Consider the following 15,337-nt stretch of genomic DNA (forward strand, 5'->3'; position numbering starts at 1 on the left):
GGAACGCTCTGTCACAAGAGACCAGGGCCCTGCAGGATTTGACATCTTTCTGCAGGGCCTGCAAGACAGAGCTGTTCCGCCAGGCCTTTGGTCGGGGTTCAGTCTGACTCCCCCTCTTCTCCTTATAAGAACTTGCATGAAAGTGCCCCCCAACTTTTCTCACAGGCTCATATAAGATCAGTATAAACAGTTAGGCCTGGTGACCATTTAAAGTCCCCATCCCTAATTTGCGGGTTGCCATCTGATTTGATTTCACATTAAACACACACAGGGATGGAAGTGTCATCCATTAATTGTGTGTTTGAGAAGGGCGGTGTTAACTTACAGAGGCAACCATCACTTACACAAACAAACAAAACCTAAACTGAACAATTTAGAGTCCATGCTGCACTTCTTCCCAGATAAACATTCGATGATGCTCAGACCAGGTGCTTCTCAGCAAGGAATCAAAGCCCCTCCACTGGATCTTAGACTCGGAATCAAGGTTCCACTCTATCCACCGATTTGACCTTGATAGCAGCGAGCTGAGCACTTGCACCTGCCCGCAGCTTCCACTGATACCGAAAGAGCCTCCGCTCGCATTCCTTCTGCCCCCACAGGCGGGCCAGCATCACAGCATTTTGGCCATCATTGTCTTCATCGCTAATCTTGGCCCCATAGCTAAGAAGCAGGTCGATGCAGTCGCAGTGGCCCGAGGTGACGGCAACATGAAGGGCTGTTCTACCCAGCGGCGTTTTATATGCCAGATCAGCACCTGGAGGGGGGGGGGGAAGCACACAAAACAAGGGATCTAAGAGACCAGAGTTTAACATATCAAAAAACTTTTGTAAGACAATACAGTACAGTCATACTTCAGGTTACAGATGCTTCAGGTTGTGTTTCTTTAGGTTGCAGACCGCCAAAACCTGGAAGTATCAGAACGGATTACTTCCTGGTTTTGGTGGTCACGCATGCACAGAAGCACTAAATTGCGCTTTGCACATGTGCAGAAGTACTGAATTGCAACCCACACATGCGCAGATGCGCAGACACAGGTTGCGAACGCTGCAAGTTGCAAACGTGCATCCCACATAGATCACGTTCGCAACCCAAGCGTCCACTGTAAACTCTTTAACACTCTAATGCAGTGGTCTTCAACCAGTGTGCCCTGGCACCCTGGGGTGCCTTGAATGATAGTCAGGGGTGCCGCGGGCAGCACTGGCCTCTGTCCCTCTTCCCTCCCCTCCCTCCTCTGATGCCCTCTTGCATCTCTGCCTCCCAAAGGCTTGCGTGGCTGTTTGTTGCAGCAGCCCAGGCTACAAGCTCCCCAGGCAAATGGTGCCTCTGGGGCTGGCCAGGGGGTGCTGGTTGCCAGGAGCTGAGTAAAAAGTAAGCAAGCAAGTGGGTGAGGGAGCCCAGCCAGACAGTCCACCAGCCCTTGCTGGTGGGAACAGATGGAAAAGTGGGAGGCCGGGCAGGGAAACAGGCATCGTACTGGCTTGCTGTGTGCAAGGCCTGCCTGGGAGCTGCGTGCCCGATGCCAAAGGGGAGTGCCAAAGGGGAGTGGCCGGGGAAACCCAGCCAGATGGGCAGGGTATAAATAAATTGTTGTTGTTGTTGTTGTTGTTGTTGTTGTTGTTGTTGTTGTTGTTGTTGTTGTTGCTGCTGCTGCTGTTCTGCCATGCAGGCCTGGCAGTGCCCACTGCTGCCATTGCTGCCTCCCAAGGTGAGTAAGGTACGGGCTTCACGTTCACCTCAGGATCTTCAGGATCTGTCCTTCCAGTGAGCACTCAGGGCTGATTTCCTTCAGAATGGAGAGGTTTGATCTTCTTGCAGTCCACGGAACTCTCAAGAGTCTCCTCCAGCATCATAATTCAAAAGCACCAATTCTTCAGTGATCAGCCTTCTTTATGGTCCAGCTCTCACTTCCGTACATCACTACTGGGAAAACCATAGCTTTAACTATATGAACCTTTGTTGGCAAGGTGATGTCTCTGCTTTTTAAGCTGATGTCTAGGTTTGTCATTGCATTTCTCCCAAGAAGCAGGCATCTTTTAATTTTGTGGTTGCTGTCACCATCTGCAGTGATCATGGAGCCCAAGAAAGCAAAATCTCTCACTGCCTCCATTTCTTCCCCTTCTATTTGCCAGGATGGGACCAGTGGCCATGATCTTAGTTTTTTTGATGTTGAGCTTCAGACCATATCTTGCACTTTCCTCTTTCACCCTCATTAAAAGGTTCTTTAATTCCTCCTCACTTTCTGCCATCAAGGTTGTGTCATCTGCATATCTGAGGTTGTTGATATTTCTTCCGGCAATCTTAATTCCGGCTTCGGATTCATCCAGCCCAGCCTTTCGCATGATGAATTCTGCATATGAGTTCAATAAGCAGGGAGACAATTATACAGCCTTGTCGTACTCCTTTCCCAATTTTGAACCAGTCAGTTGTTCCATATCCAGTTCTAACTGTAGCTTCTTGTCCCACATAGAGATTTCTCAGGAGACAGATGAGGTGATCAGGCACTCCCATTTCTTTAAGAACTTGCCAAAGTTTGCTGTGGTTGACACAGTCAAAGGCTTTGCATAGTCAATGAAGCAGAAGTAGATGTTTTTCTGGAACTCTCTAGTTTTCTCAATCCCGCGCATGTTTGCAATTTGGTCTCTGGTTCCTCTGCCCCTTCGAAATCCAGCTTGCACTTCTGGGAGTTCTCGGTCCACATACTGCTTAAGCCTGCCTTGTAGAATTTTAACCATAACCTTGCTAGTATGTGAAATGACTGCAGTTGTGTGATAGTTGGAGCATTCTTTGGCGGGAAAGCCATGTCTTATATGACGACCAGCTCACCATATCATTTTAGGCAAATTAACCTGTTGGACTAATGCTCTGTGATCAAATTGTATGTAATAGTTTTCTTCTGACCACTAAGGATGACCAACTGGGCTGAAACACATCTGGTCTTGGACAAATTTTGGTTATATTGGTCATATAATGGTTTTGATCAAGTTTCAGCTCAACAGACAAGTCCATTTGTTATTATACTATCTTTGTAATTTTATCTATTTTGACCCTGGTTTTTATGTTGGACTGAAACTGTGTTTCACTTTCCTACAATGTTTGGAAGCAATTCACTTATTTATTCCTAATCACCTTAAACTTTGAGACTTGCAATATTGAAAACATCAGCCTTAGACAGCTACAAGGGCCCCTTCAGAATATAGGGATGCTACCATTTTGAATCAGGAAATCCACTGCATCCAAACGACCCCTGCGCGCATTGATAAATAAAGCCACAAAGGTTCGGTGTGCTAACCATTCGCTCCTCTCCGCTGGTCCCAGGGATGTGGAATAGGCTGTGGAAAATGTGGAAGACATTGCACCTCCTGCAACAACAATCTGGCAATGGAAGACACAAAACAAGTATTGACTCATTATTTAAACAGACTCGGAGGAAACCTATTGCACGCTGTGAGCGAATCCCAAGCTGTTGGAAAGGCAGTAGAAGATGGGCAACATTCTTCCTGTTTATCTAGTCAGCGGGTTTGCGGCATCGCCTTCCATTTGGCTTCTGGACTTCTCTGCCAGACTCGTCATTATGTGAGGATTGAATCATTGTGGGAAGGGCGATGCAGAAAATAAGCCAATATGATGGAAATGTTAGGGTTGCCGTATGTCCCCTTTTCCCAGGACACATCCTTTCTCTCATGGGTATGTAACATGAGAGTCGTCATAGCGATCCATAGTTCAAAGTAGAAGTTTGCAAATTTGTCCTCTTTTTTTGCTCTTCAGAATATGGCAACCCTAATATCCTTCCCAAATGCATGCGGATTAGCAGACAAAAGCTATTCAATGCAGGCTTCCTCAACCTCGGCCCTCCAGGTGTTTTGAGACTACAATTCCCAGCATCCCTGACCACTGGTCCTGCTAGCTAGGGATCATGGGAGTTACAGGCCAAAAACATCTGGAGGGCTGAGGTTGAGGAAGCCTGATTTAATGTGAATGTGAAGGTTGGATGGTTTCAGGGAAACAGAGATATTGTTAGGGTACGGTATTTATTCATTCGGAGCCCAAATTTCCCAGGGCAGCTTATATAGAGAGTTCAAATTATTATTATTATTATTATTATTATTATTATTATTATTATTATTATTATCTGGATGGCTCCCAACTGGAATAATAATAATAATAATAATAATAATAATAATAATAAAACAATAAAACAACAGACATTTAAAACTACCCTAAACAGGGCTGCCATCAGATGTCTTCTAAAAGTCAGATAGCTGTTTATTTCCTTGACATCAGATGGGAGGGCATTCCAGAGGGTGGACACCACTACCAAGAAGGGCCTCTGCCTGTAACTTCACTTCTTGGAGTGAGAGAATGGCCAGAAGGCCCTCGGCGCTGGATCTCAGTGTCCGGGCTGAACGATGGGGGTGGAGATGCTCCTTCAGGTATACTGGACCGAGGCCATTTAGGGCTTTAAAGGTCAGCACCAACACTTTGAATTGTGCTCGGAAGCATACTGGGAGCCAATGAAGATCTTTCGGGACCGGTGTTATGTGGTCTCAGCGGCCACTCCCAAACTGGTATTGAACTCAGTTATCTCATTCTTTTTTGGCGTTCCCTCTCAGCAGTGATGTACTGGGCTAGGGATGAAGCTCCTTTGCTTATTTCACAGCAAGGATAATGATGTCACTGCCCGGGGTGCTGTCTGCCAATCCCTCTGCAGGCCAAAGAAGTTTGTCTCAGAAGGCAATTCATCCAATAAAGCGGGAGAGACGGACTACATAAACCAAGCATGGCTAAGGGTTATACTGCAACCCTTGTTCTGAAACATTTCAGTATCCTTTTATTTACTATGGCAACTGAGCACGACACAAAACAGCGAGCATGCCTTCAAGTCCAAACAGAACACTCCATCAGCGCTCAGTCGGTAGAGCAGGACGCTCTTAATCCCAGGGTCAGGGGTTCGAGCAGCCATGTTAGGAAGAAGGTTCCTGCACTGCAGGGGGTTGGACTAGATGACCCTCGTGGTCCCTTCCAACTCTACAATTCTATGATTCTATGTTAAGCAAGTTGTGAAGGGGTAGGGGGAAAGCAGCCTGGCTATTGATGCCGTAAGTAAAAAAAATTAATTTTTCCCTATATATGTTGGGAAAATGTGTACGTGCAGCTACTCACACAGAGTCAATTAAGGTTTGGCAGACAGCCAGAAGGCAATCTGAAGGAGTAAGTCTGCCTGGTGATAACAGAGACATGGAGACCGCTCCCTGATTGGTCAAGCTCTCTCAAGGGAGTGATAATTAATGGCCTACTAACTGGAATGTGCTAGTTCAGGAGTTCAGTGTTCAGAGTTTGGAGTTCAGAGTTCTGTGTCAGTATAGGAGGTGTGAGTCTTATCAGGGAGAGCTAGCAAAAGATCCGTGTTCTGTTCCTGTAAATAGTCCATTGTATATAATAAACACCTAACTTCAAGTTCCTGGTTCCTGCTTCGTCTATCCTGTCTGCAGCCAAGTTGCCCGTTGCTTCCGTGGATTCTGCGTTTACTCTGCTAGGTTTGGCTAGGTTTTGCCAATAATATAGTCTCAGCAGGGGGTCAACAATGACGGGCCGCTGCACTCATCAAGATGGGGGTGGGCAGCGGCGAGGTTGGGGAGCTACAGGTTGACAATGGAGAAGGGCCTTTTCTGCAGTGGCTCCCTGTTTGTGGAATGCTCTCCCCAGGGAGCTTCAGCTGGCGCCTTCATTATACATCTTGAAGTGCCAGGCAAAAACGTTCCTTTTCAACCAGGCCTTTGGCTGACTACATCAGATACCCTTTTAAATGTGTTTTAGGGGGATTAAGGGGTTATTGGTTTGATATTGTTCCTGTTTTAACAGACTTAGCAACATATTAAGCTAAAGCAAGTTATGCAATGCCAATTTTAACTTCACGCAGTAAGCAAAATGGTGACCCTGAACAATGTAAATGAAGATTCTCTTATGCATCTGTCAGAGCTACCCTAGGTCCCAGCTCACAAAGGACCAACGCTGCTTCGTTGTTAAGTACAAAAGTCTTTATTGAAGTTCAGTTTCACTTCCAGAGCCGCAGCGCGCAGCTCTACGTCTCAACTGTCAGACCGCTGATGCTCCGTCTGAGTCTCCTCCCCCTTGACACCAATTTAAGATTCTAGCCTTGCTCCACCTTTTCCGCTGCTCTTTCCTCCTCTGGGTCCGCCTGCCCGCCGGGGTCTCGCCCCTTCTAGCCTCCTCTGAGGCTGATTCCCCTGAGCCGTCTCCCTCCCTCCGGCGGGCTTTAGGAGCTGGTTCCCCATCCGGGTCTCCTGCTGTCCCGCGCGCCTGCACATTTGAACTTGGCGCGCGCGCCCAGCCAGCAGCTTTCCTCCTGACCGTTTCACTGCTGCTGTCACTGCTTCCCCCTTCGGGGGGGGGGGCTAGCTGCAACTGACCTCCCTTCCGTTCCTCCACTCTCCGATGGAGGCGTGGTCAGCCCTGACTCCCTCTCTGGAGGAGACGCTGGCCCTGACACATGTGACTCTTCCCCCCCACTACGCTCTGGTGGGGAAACTGGTCCCGATCCTCCACTGCTGTTTTGGGGTTCCCCTCTGGCTCCTTGTTTCTGGTGCGTCCCCCCTGGGACCCCCCTTGCCCTGACCATCGGCGCCCCCTTCTGGGAATCTTCTGATTCGCTGGAGAAGCTCATGGAATCTCTCGGGCCACTGTCATACTCCCCTACGCTGCCCTCGGATTCTTCCCCTTCGCTCTCCCATTCCTCTCTCCCCATTGCTCCTGCTCCTGATTCCCTGACAGCATCTAATAATAATAACACCTTTATTGTCATTGTACAACCTGTAAGAAAAGTGTGAGTAAAGGAAGTTATGGAAATGCCACTATCCTTTAAGGAAAGGAGCCAAACTGGTGCTGCCTGATACAAACAAGCACCAAGGTAGTATCTCTAGATTATTATGTGGCTGCTTTTAATGTCTCAAGCAACTAGTTGCTTTAACATGGTGCCAGAAGTATTAAGCTCCCACTGTTTCTGCTAAGCACCTTGTGATTTTGAGATCTTGTGCTGTATTCAAGGTGTACTTTGGTCCTGGGCAGAGGATGTATGTCAAAAATGCACATATATCCTCTGACTTTTTATGACACGGTAAAACATTTGTACAAAAAGAGAAACTGAGAATGAAACAACAGCAGTGTGCGACATGGGGACAACATTAACATCCCCTCTCCTACTATGGAAACATTGATTTCCTCAACATAAAGACACCCTCACAAATCACCCGCTGCAGTTTCTGTAGAAGGAATCCCCCCTGTTTAGAAAAGAAAAGAAAACCAACCTTTTTGTTGTTTCCTGTCACAGCTGCAGTCACCAATTGCCCCCAGGAGTCTTCTGGCCAAATTCGCATGGTGATGGTTCCTCCAGGAATAATGTCATTATGCTTGAACATAGAGTGGTCACTGAGATCCACTGCAGGAGGAGATAATTCATAAAACTTCAGAAGGTTGCAAAGCAAAAGATGACGACCGAGATGTGGAAAGGAGGGTTGAAAGACCAAGATCAATTTGCGGGGCGGAAAGGGAGCAAACATCAGTCCACTTGAAGGTCACAGGGTGACTTGAAAGGCACTGACATTTAACAGCTGCATTTTAGGGCGTGAATTTATGATTTCTCCCTAGTCCCTACCCTTAACACACAGGAATAATTTCCTGTAATATGCACAGGGATCACCTGTGCCTCCACAAAGCAGCCATTTACAAGCCAGCCCTGAATTTTGAGCCATCTATACACAGCCCAGGGTAATCTGGGTATCTCGTAGAAAGGCAATTAATCGTCTTTTTTATTATTATTTAAAAAATCAAAACATTGAAGCAACCAAGAAGAGAAAACAAAGAAGGCTGTCTCCAGTGTGGTGCACTTAAGTGCTAGACATAGATCTGGGAGACCAGGGTTCAAATCATAGAATTGTAGGGTTGGAAAGGACCCTGAGAGTCCAAACCCCTTGCAATGCAGAAATATGCAACTGTCCCATACGGGGACTGAACCAGCAACCTTGGCGTTATCAGCAGCACATTGCTCTAACCAACTGTCATGCAACTCATTGAGTGGTGTTGGGCCAGTCATTGCCTATAGGTCTACCTTATCTTATAGGACTGGTTTTGTATGGGTAAAGTGCGGGGGCAGGGATAGAGGGAACAGTGTATACCATCATGGGTTAATAATAATAATAATAATAATAATAATAATAATAATAATAATTTATTATTTATACCCCACCCATCTGGCTGGGCTTCCCCAGCCACTCTGGGCGGCTTCCCCCAAAAAATTAAAATACTGTAATACATCACACATTAAAAACTTCCCTAAACAGGGCTGCCTTCAGATGTCTTCTAAAAGTCTGGTAGTTGTTGTTCTCTTTGACATCTGGTGGGAGGGGGTTCCACAGGGAGGGTGCCACTACCGAGAAGGCCCTCTGCCTGGTTCCCTGTAACTTGTTGGCGGAAAGGTGGGATATAAAGGTTATAATTTATTTTTAAAATGGATATTTAAAGCTAGAATTCTGGCCAAACTTTAAAGCAGTTCACGACAAGAGTCTCTGCAGGAACAGCCAAACCTTTTTGATTGTTCTAGATTCTGACTACATTCTTTTAACCCTGTCTTCAAACCCACATGGGCTAGGGTTTGCTATGATTGCTTAATGGCAGCGGAGATTACCAGCATGAAAATTCTGTGTGTCTCGTACCATAATCTCCTTTTTCTCGTGAACATTTGGTTTCTTGGTCAGATAATGACTTGCTTAGTAAACTAACCCACCCATGTACAGTTAAGCTATCTCAAAATGATAGATTTAGGGAGGTAGAACTGCAAATGTTGTACTGGATCAACTGCAAAACAAATTGGATTAACTGCTCAACAGTCTACAAATTCATGTAACGTGTTTTATAACAATTATTAAAAGCAAACAGCTAATGATGACTCCTAAAGCAACTAAACATAAAATATTTCATGTTATGACAACCAATATTCCTATATGAAAAAAAGACTTCACTGCTTCTCAGCTCCATTTGCCAAACATTACGGAACAATATAGTGTGACAGAATTGCCACCTGCAAGATGAAAAGAAGCTAGAAACCGACACTAAAGGTTATTAATTCAGGTTCCTTGAGGCTGAAAAAATACACTTCAAAGTTTGTGGGCATTGCCTGCACAAATCTTAGAAGCCAGAAAGGGGTAACTGAATAAAATGTTCAGTGATTAAGGATAGGGCCTCGGTATCTTTGCCCCTCTCAAAACTAGAAGAACCAGAATTATACAAAAGAGTAAAAAGTAGGGAATTGTGCTAAATGAAATTATGTATATTGGCATAATTAATACAATTCAGCTTTCCTTAGCACAGAATCTGGATTGCTTGTGTCCAGAATGACACTTTAATCATTCTGGCTGTAGAGGCCTCTGTGACATATAGAATCATATAGTCATGAATTTTACAATACTTGAAGCTGGCAATAAACAGGTAACATTCAATACAAAGTCACCCTTTTTGGTAGACAGCTCTTGAAACTACAGTGATACCTCGGGTTAAGAACTTAATTCGTTCCGGAGGTCCGTTCTTAACCTGAAGCTGTTCTTAACCTGAAGCACCACTTTAGCTAATGGGGCCTCCCACTTCTGCCACGCTGCCAGAGCACGATTTCTGTTCTCATCCTGAAGCAAAGTTCTTAACCCGAGGTACTATTTCTGGGTTAGCAGAGTCTGTAACCTGAAACGTATGTAACCTGAGGTACCACTGTATCCAGTTTTGGATGCCGACTCCCAGCTTAGCTGGTCTAACTCTGAAAGGTGGATTCATTTCCCGTAACACTTTTGCTGATCGTAGAAGAGGGAACTCACCTCTATCCAGGTAGTGGAGGCGCTGGAAATTCACAGGGATCCCAACTAAGAGCTCCAGACGGTTCTTCAGATTTCTTATGGTTAAGTCGCGGTGACACTCGGGCACCGTATAGACCTCATCAGCCTCCACCAGATGCAACTTGATGTTAAAATATCGGATCAGGGGAGATTGAAAGTCCCCTGGACGTAATGACCTATGCCGTGAGAAGATGCCGCCGCGAGAAGCCCCCACTCTGAGCGAGGAAGTGCTCACTGGCTTTTTTTTCTTGGCCGGCATTCTTTGAACCACTCATCAGATTGTTGCTATCTGAACCTCTAGGACATCAAAGCAATGATGTCATGACACAGGACAATGCACGGCTGGCAGATCATCAGGGCACAGCCAGTGTGATGTCATGTTGCAGCTAGGACACACCTTTGACAACTTGCAATTGGAACTCCTGGCAGATAACAGACACTTAAATCTCCTTTCCTTCACTATGTATCCCCCACAGCTGGGAAACATAAGATATTAGGTGTCAGGGACTGTGCTGAGGAGGCCTAAAATGAATGGCGGGAGTAGCCTCCTCCCTTGGATCAGGATCCTGAATCTTCCCAGGAGCAGTGGGACAGTATAGATTTGGAACAGTGGTTCGCAGAGGGACATAGTTCAGAAGACAAAAGTTGGGAAGAACTGGGTGGTGAAGAGCTAGAACTGGGAGAAAGAGAGTTAACAGATTCTGTCTCACTGGAGAGCCTACATCCGCCCAGCCCAAGGTCACGATGAGCAAATAAGGTGGCAGCACAGAAACCAAAGTGGTTGCGAGATCAGGATGCAAGACGAGGAAGTGACGAGGGTGACTGGCGGGGGGAGTAGGTGTAAACCTTAATTAGGAGCACCTTTACTCCAAGAATGGAGACTCTGTTCTTTTGCTGTCATCATTAAAATCTCTTTAAATGGTAAAAGACAATTTTTGCTTTGTTCTGCTTATCCACGGCCAAAGGGAAAGAGGAAGATGTTTCCCCGAAGCCTGGCATTATGGGGTGCCTGACATATTTTGAAGGTAGCCCTATTAAATTGCTTAGAAGGGTTTGCTATGTTATGGTGCAAGTCAACAAAAGAAAGAGAAGTTTGGGAAAACAGTCATTGGATTTATTGAGATAAATATGAATAAAAAGTTACATAGATTCTATGTTTTGACAAAATCAGCGGCACTTCCAGAGTGTCTTCATCTATTCTGGGTCCTAAACATCACCTTTTACAGACATACAACTGCCACTTGGGCAGGATTCCAGGAGGCGCCAAATTTATAACCACATACAGCAGATAACAGCAGGTTTGATTTTGAGGCAAAATGGCTAGCGTGCTTTGGATTACAATATTTCAGTATTGCACCACTTATATTTTTCGCATCCCTTATCTAAAAGCAAAATCCTTGCAACTTTTGTGCGAGAGGGATGGCAACTTTTGCTCCTTGTGAGGTCCACCAAATTTCTTTTTACATAATTTAAAACAGAGTGAATGAATATGTTACTCCACAGCATATGTCCATCTGCCCAGAGAGTGATCTATAAGGTGCTGTCATCATGCACAAATTACATTGGGGAGCAAGTCAAGGACCGTTGCTGCCCCCTTTTCAGTCATTTCAGTTGTTTATGCAGAAGCAACAAACAAGCCACTGTGAAATGAATGGAGGTTGTGACAGTGAAGTTCTTTGCTACTCTCACCTATTGCCAATAAGAAATGGAATGCAAAACACACAAAATCGGAAGGGGCAGGGAGGGTTTCAATGTTGGAAAGGTGAGGTGAGAGAGGGAAAAGTCGAAGATAACTGCCCAGAATTCTCTCTCCTCAAGTGCATGCAACTCTAGATTTTTAAACACCATTTAAAAAAAAACAATTTAAGAACAAAAATCCCATTTTAAAAATGGTCAAAACTCCTGGATTTAGAAAAAAGGTGCTATTTTTTAATGAAAATTTTGATTTGTTGCTTCTGCAAAATTAAGTTCAACAGCTTACTCATGCATAAGTGAAACTAACTAAACAATACCTTCATGAAAACTACTCCAACTTTCTAAAGACACATGGATACTTAGGTTATTTAGTTAGGCTAGTGTAGCAAAGGGTACCTATCAATCTAAATCTAACAACATGGCAGCTCAAACTGGATTATTTTAATGTCCAAACAGCAGACCATATACAATTCTTTTCAAACATTTCTATATACACTTAAAAAAAGATGATCAGTGCTGAAAAAAATTTAACGACCTGTTATGGTCAACAAAACTAAAAACTGGTTAGAACAATTTTAGAAAAATCTGAACTGTTAAAAAATATTTGTATGTTAGCATTAGAAAAAGATATTAAAACTACAAAAAAAACTGACATTTTGCTGAAAAAACTGCAGTCATAAAAATCATTTGCATTGAAGAGGCATTTTGTTTTAAACATATTAAAACATTTAAGTGTAGAACCACCTTGCAGAATTCACAGAGTTTAAACGTTTTGTACTGAAATAGCAAGGACACATTTCTAAAAGCATTTTAGGATCTTGCAAAGCAAAACGCTATTCTAAACGTTAAACACTGTATTGCAATCTGGAGCACAATATTTCATAGTATTATGTCCAGAATTCAGTAGGCAATTGTGGCAAATTAAACCATAAAATAAACAAATTGAGAAACATACCAGGAAGCAAGCTGACAATTCTGACAGTACAATCACTTAATGAAGCAGTTAGTTGAGAGACCATAGTTATGCCCTATCTAGTTACCAGACAAATGCTAAACGGAAAATATTTACTTGCTGCTAAATGTGATTTTGTCAGATACCTTTAAAAAGAGAGAGAGATTCAGTTATGCTTAGCCAAAGGTTACAGTGCTTCCTGTGAGGTTTTCTGCATTTAAATTCCAAACAGCACAATCTTATATCTTATCTACTTGGAAGTAATTATCACAAAGATCTGTGGTACTTACTTCCAAGTTGCGTTTATGTATAATTGCGCTGTGAGGCTTGCATATTCAAGTAAAGAAAACTTGAAGAGGATACTATTTCATAACTGTTAAGACTCTACTGCAGAACTTTTCTACTTATGGCCAAATCATAAATAAATATTAAATTCCAGCAGCAATCACTCCCCTGAATAATCCCTGGTGAAGACCTATAACATATACACAATTTGCTTCTGTACATACAGTATAATTTGGGTTTCTGGACTCCACAGTCCCTAGAGAAGTTGTTTATTATGTATTTAAAGATTATATTTTCATGGGTATCCAAAGATGGAAACTCCTGAGAATGGCCCTACAGTTGGGAACACAATGTGAATCAGCTAGTTGGTGTCACTAATTTTCCAGGACTCTTGCATATGGTATATGAACTATGCAATGTTCAGATTGCTCTGATCCCCCTCCGTTTTTCCTTTCCCATTTATATTTCCACTGATTTATATCCCTTCCAAGACAATGTTACTCAAATTAGAGTTTACAACCGTAAACCAAAATTAGTGGGAAATCTAGAGAGGTCCGTGGGCACATATGCAACATGATTCCACACAGAGACAGAGAGGTCTTGGGTTTCCCTTCTAGTGGTGGTCCCCCGCACCAAATGGAAAGCTGCTCCTAATCTTCAGAGCAATCTTTTTGAGAAGGATGCAGCTGGAAGGAGGTGGCTGAAAAGCCCCCACGTGGGAAGAGAAGGTCATGCACAGCCCTTGGGAAGGACACATTTTGTACTAAAATTTCCACTGATCTTTTGGGGGTGGGGGAGAGAGCAACTCTCAAGACCCAAAGTAGAGAAACCCAGATTCCCAGATCTCTGACCTTGCACTCATAAACAAGCAAAAGCTTTTGTGTGGTTCTCCAGACTTTTGAACAAATTCCAACCATATCCCAGGATTGAAGGCCCAACAGTCTATATCCACAAGCCTCAAACCACTTACTTTGGAGTAGGCCCAACAAATATACAAGAACTACTTCAGAGTTAGTTGTTTGAGAACTGCAGCTTATATTAATGTAACAGCTTTCTCAGAAAAAGATTGAGAGATAACTGCAAGAATGAAGAAAAGCTACCACTATGAAATGAATCTCTCTCTCTCTCTCTCTCTCTCTCTCTCACACACACACACACACACACACACAAAGTGACATACTCACAAACACAGAAAAACAAAAAAATGCTACAATTCACAAAAGTGAAGCCCTCTGTTGTTTTTAAAAAATGTCACCTCCACCCAGGGGGAATGAAATTTTACTTTTGCTCTAATAAAACAACTGTGCTGTTTGTTTGTTTTTAAAAATGGCTTACAGATATGGATTCAAGTTTTCCAAATTCTTTGCCAACTTTCTGGATGAATTTATATAATAAAATGTGATGCCATTAGCAATGCAACAGTGAGTGTCCATTACAACAAAACGGGTGAAACTCCACATTTTCTATGTTCACTGACTATATAGCTCTGTGCGCCACTCTGAATTGGAAGCCAAGTGATTAGCCTTCCCTTGGCTCTGAGTCACCATGTTCAAAAGGCATATTCCTGTTATCTGGGGTGACGATGAAGCAATGAACGTGTACAACTTCACACAAGCAATACATAAATACTTTTTGTAGAGAGGAGTGTCCCTGCCCACATCCTTGAAAGGCAAAAAACCAAAAGCTGAATGATTGGTGGGCATTCCATATCAGTATTGCCAGTCTGTAGATAAAAGGTCAATGTGTTCCTCATTTAAATGACGGTATTAAGAACAAGCCCTTTTCCCTTCGGTTACATTGGTTGCTTGATGCAGTCCTTCCTCCAGGTTCATTGCCAAAGAGGCAACCTGTTAGCTGAGTCATCATTTTGTGGTCCACACGGACAAATGAAGTTAATTTTGCTTCTCAAGTGAAGTAATGTGCATATTATTGTGTTTTGGTTTGATGGTGGCAAAAAAGGAAACATCCTGGTCCCTGTCCGCCTGCAGAACTAGGACAGTCTCTTCAACGGCTTCAAGGTGAGGGTTGCCAACACTTCTAAAATATACTAGAATAGGGGAGTGAAAGAGAACATTTTAGTCTGAGCCACATTGTTTAGCACTTAGCTGTTCATTTATTATTTTTCCGAAATCTTTTAACACACTCTCTTGTCCAGATGAGCCCACAAAGGATCTTACAGTAACTTAAAACAAACAATAACACACAAATTATAAAAAACAAGAGCCAATAAAAAGTAGATACAAAAAATTAAAATTACTAACAGTGCCAACCATACTCAGAAGCAAGTCCCCTCAATTTCAATGGGACTTGCTTCCAGGTGAATGGGCATAAGATTGCAGCCTAAAACCATGTACAGCAAGGGAAAGAAACACAACAGTGACGAAAGTCTGGAGAAACGAATGAACAAATTGCAGCTTGCTGAAAGGCCATTAAGGAAAAGGCCAAATAGGACCCACTCAGGAAACTGGACTAGACTAGGAGGATATTCAGTATGACTTAGCAGGGTTCGCCT

At 43.7% G+C, this 15,337-nt stretch overlaps 2 protein-coding genes across 3 annotated transcripts in view; both read right to left on the reverse strand.

Annotated features, from left to right (window-relative positions):
- Positions 1-276: 276 nt before the first annotated feature.
- ANKRD60 (ankyrin repeat domain 60) lies at positions 277-10,798 on the reverse strand. Its single transcript, XM_083619139.1, has 4 exons — positions 9,876-10,798; positions 7,323-7,453; positions 3,207-3,372; positions 277-754 (listed from the first exon to the last, which is right to left on the reverse strand). Exons 1-4 carry the CDS (start codon positions 10,150-10,152, stop codon positions 480-482), a joined length of 849 nt encoding a protein of 282 aa, XP_083475265.1. The 5' UTR covers positions 10,153-10,798; the 3' UTR covers positions 277-479.
- Positions 10,799-10,985: 187 nt separating this feature from the next.
- The window catches only part of LOC310764463 (serine/threonine-protein phosphatase 4 regulatory subunit 1-like), a 40,468-nt gene continuing 36,116 nt past the window's right edge, over positions 10,986-15,337 (reverse strand). For both annotated transcript variants that reach the window (XM_083618487.1, XM_083618486.1), the window contains one exon: positions 10,986-14,872. In XM_083618487.1, the coding sequence (XP_083474613.1) occupies positions 14,718-14,872 (155 nt within the window). In that variant the 3' untranslated portion in view covers positions 10,986-14,717. The remainder of the gene's footprint in view (positions 14,873-15,337) is intronic.

This window comes from Podarcis filfolensis (assembly GCF_964270895.1).
Source record: "Podarcis filfolensis genome assembly, chromosome: 6".
NCBI lineage: Eukaryota > Metazoa > Chordata > Lepidosauria > Squamata > Lacertidae > Podarcis > Podarcis filfolensis.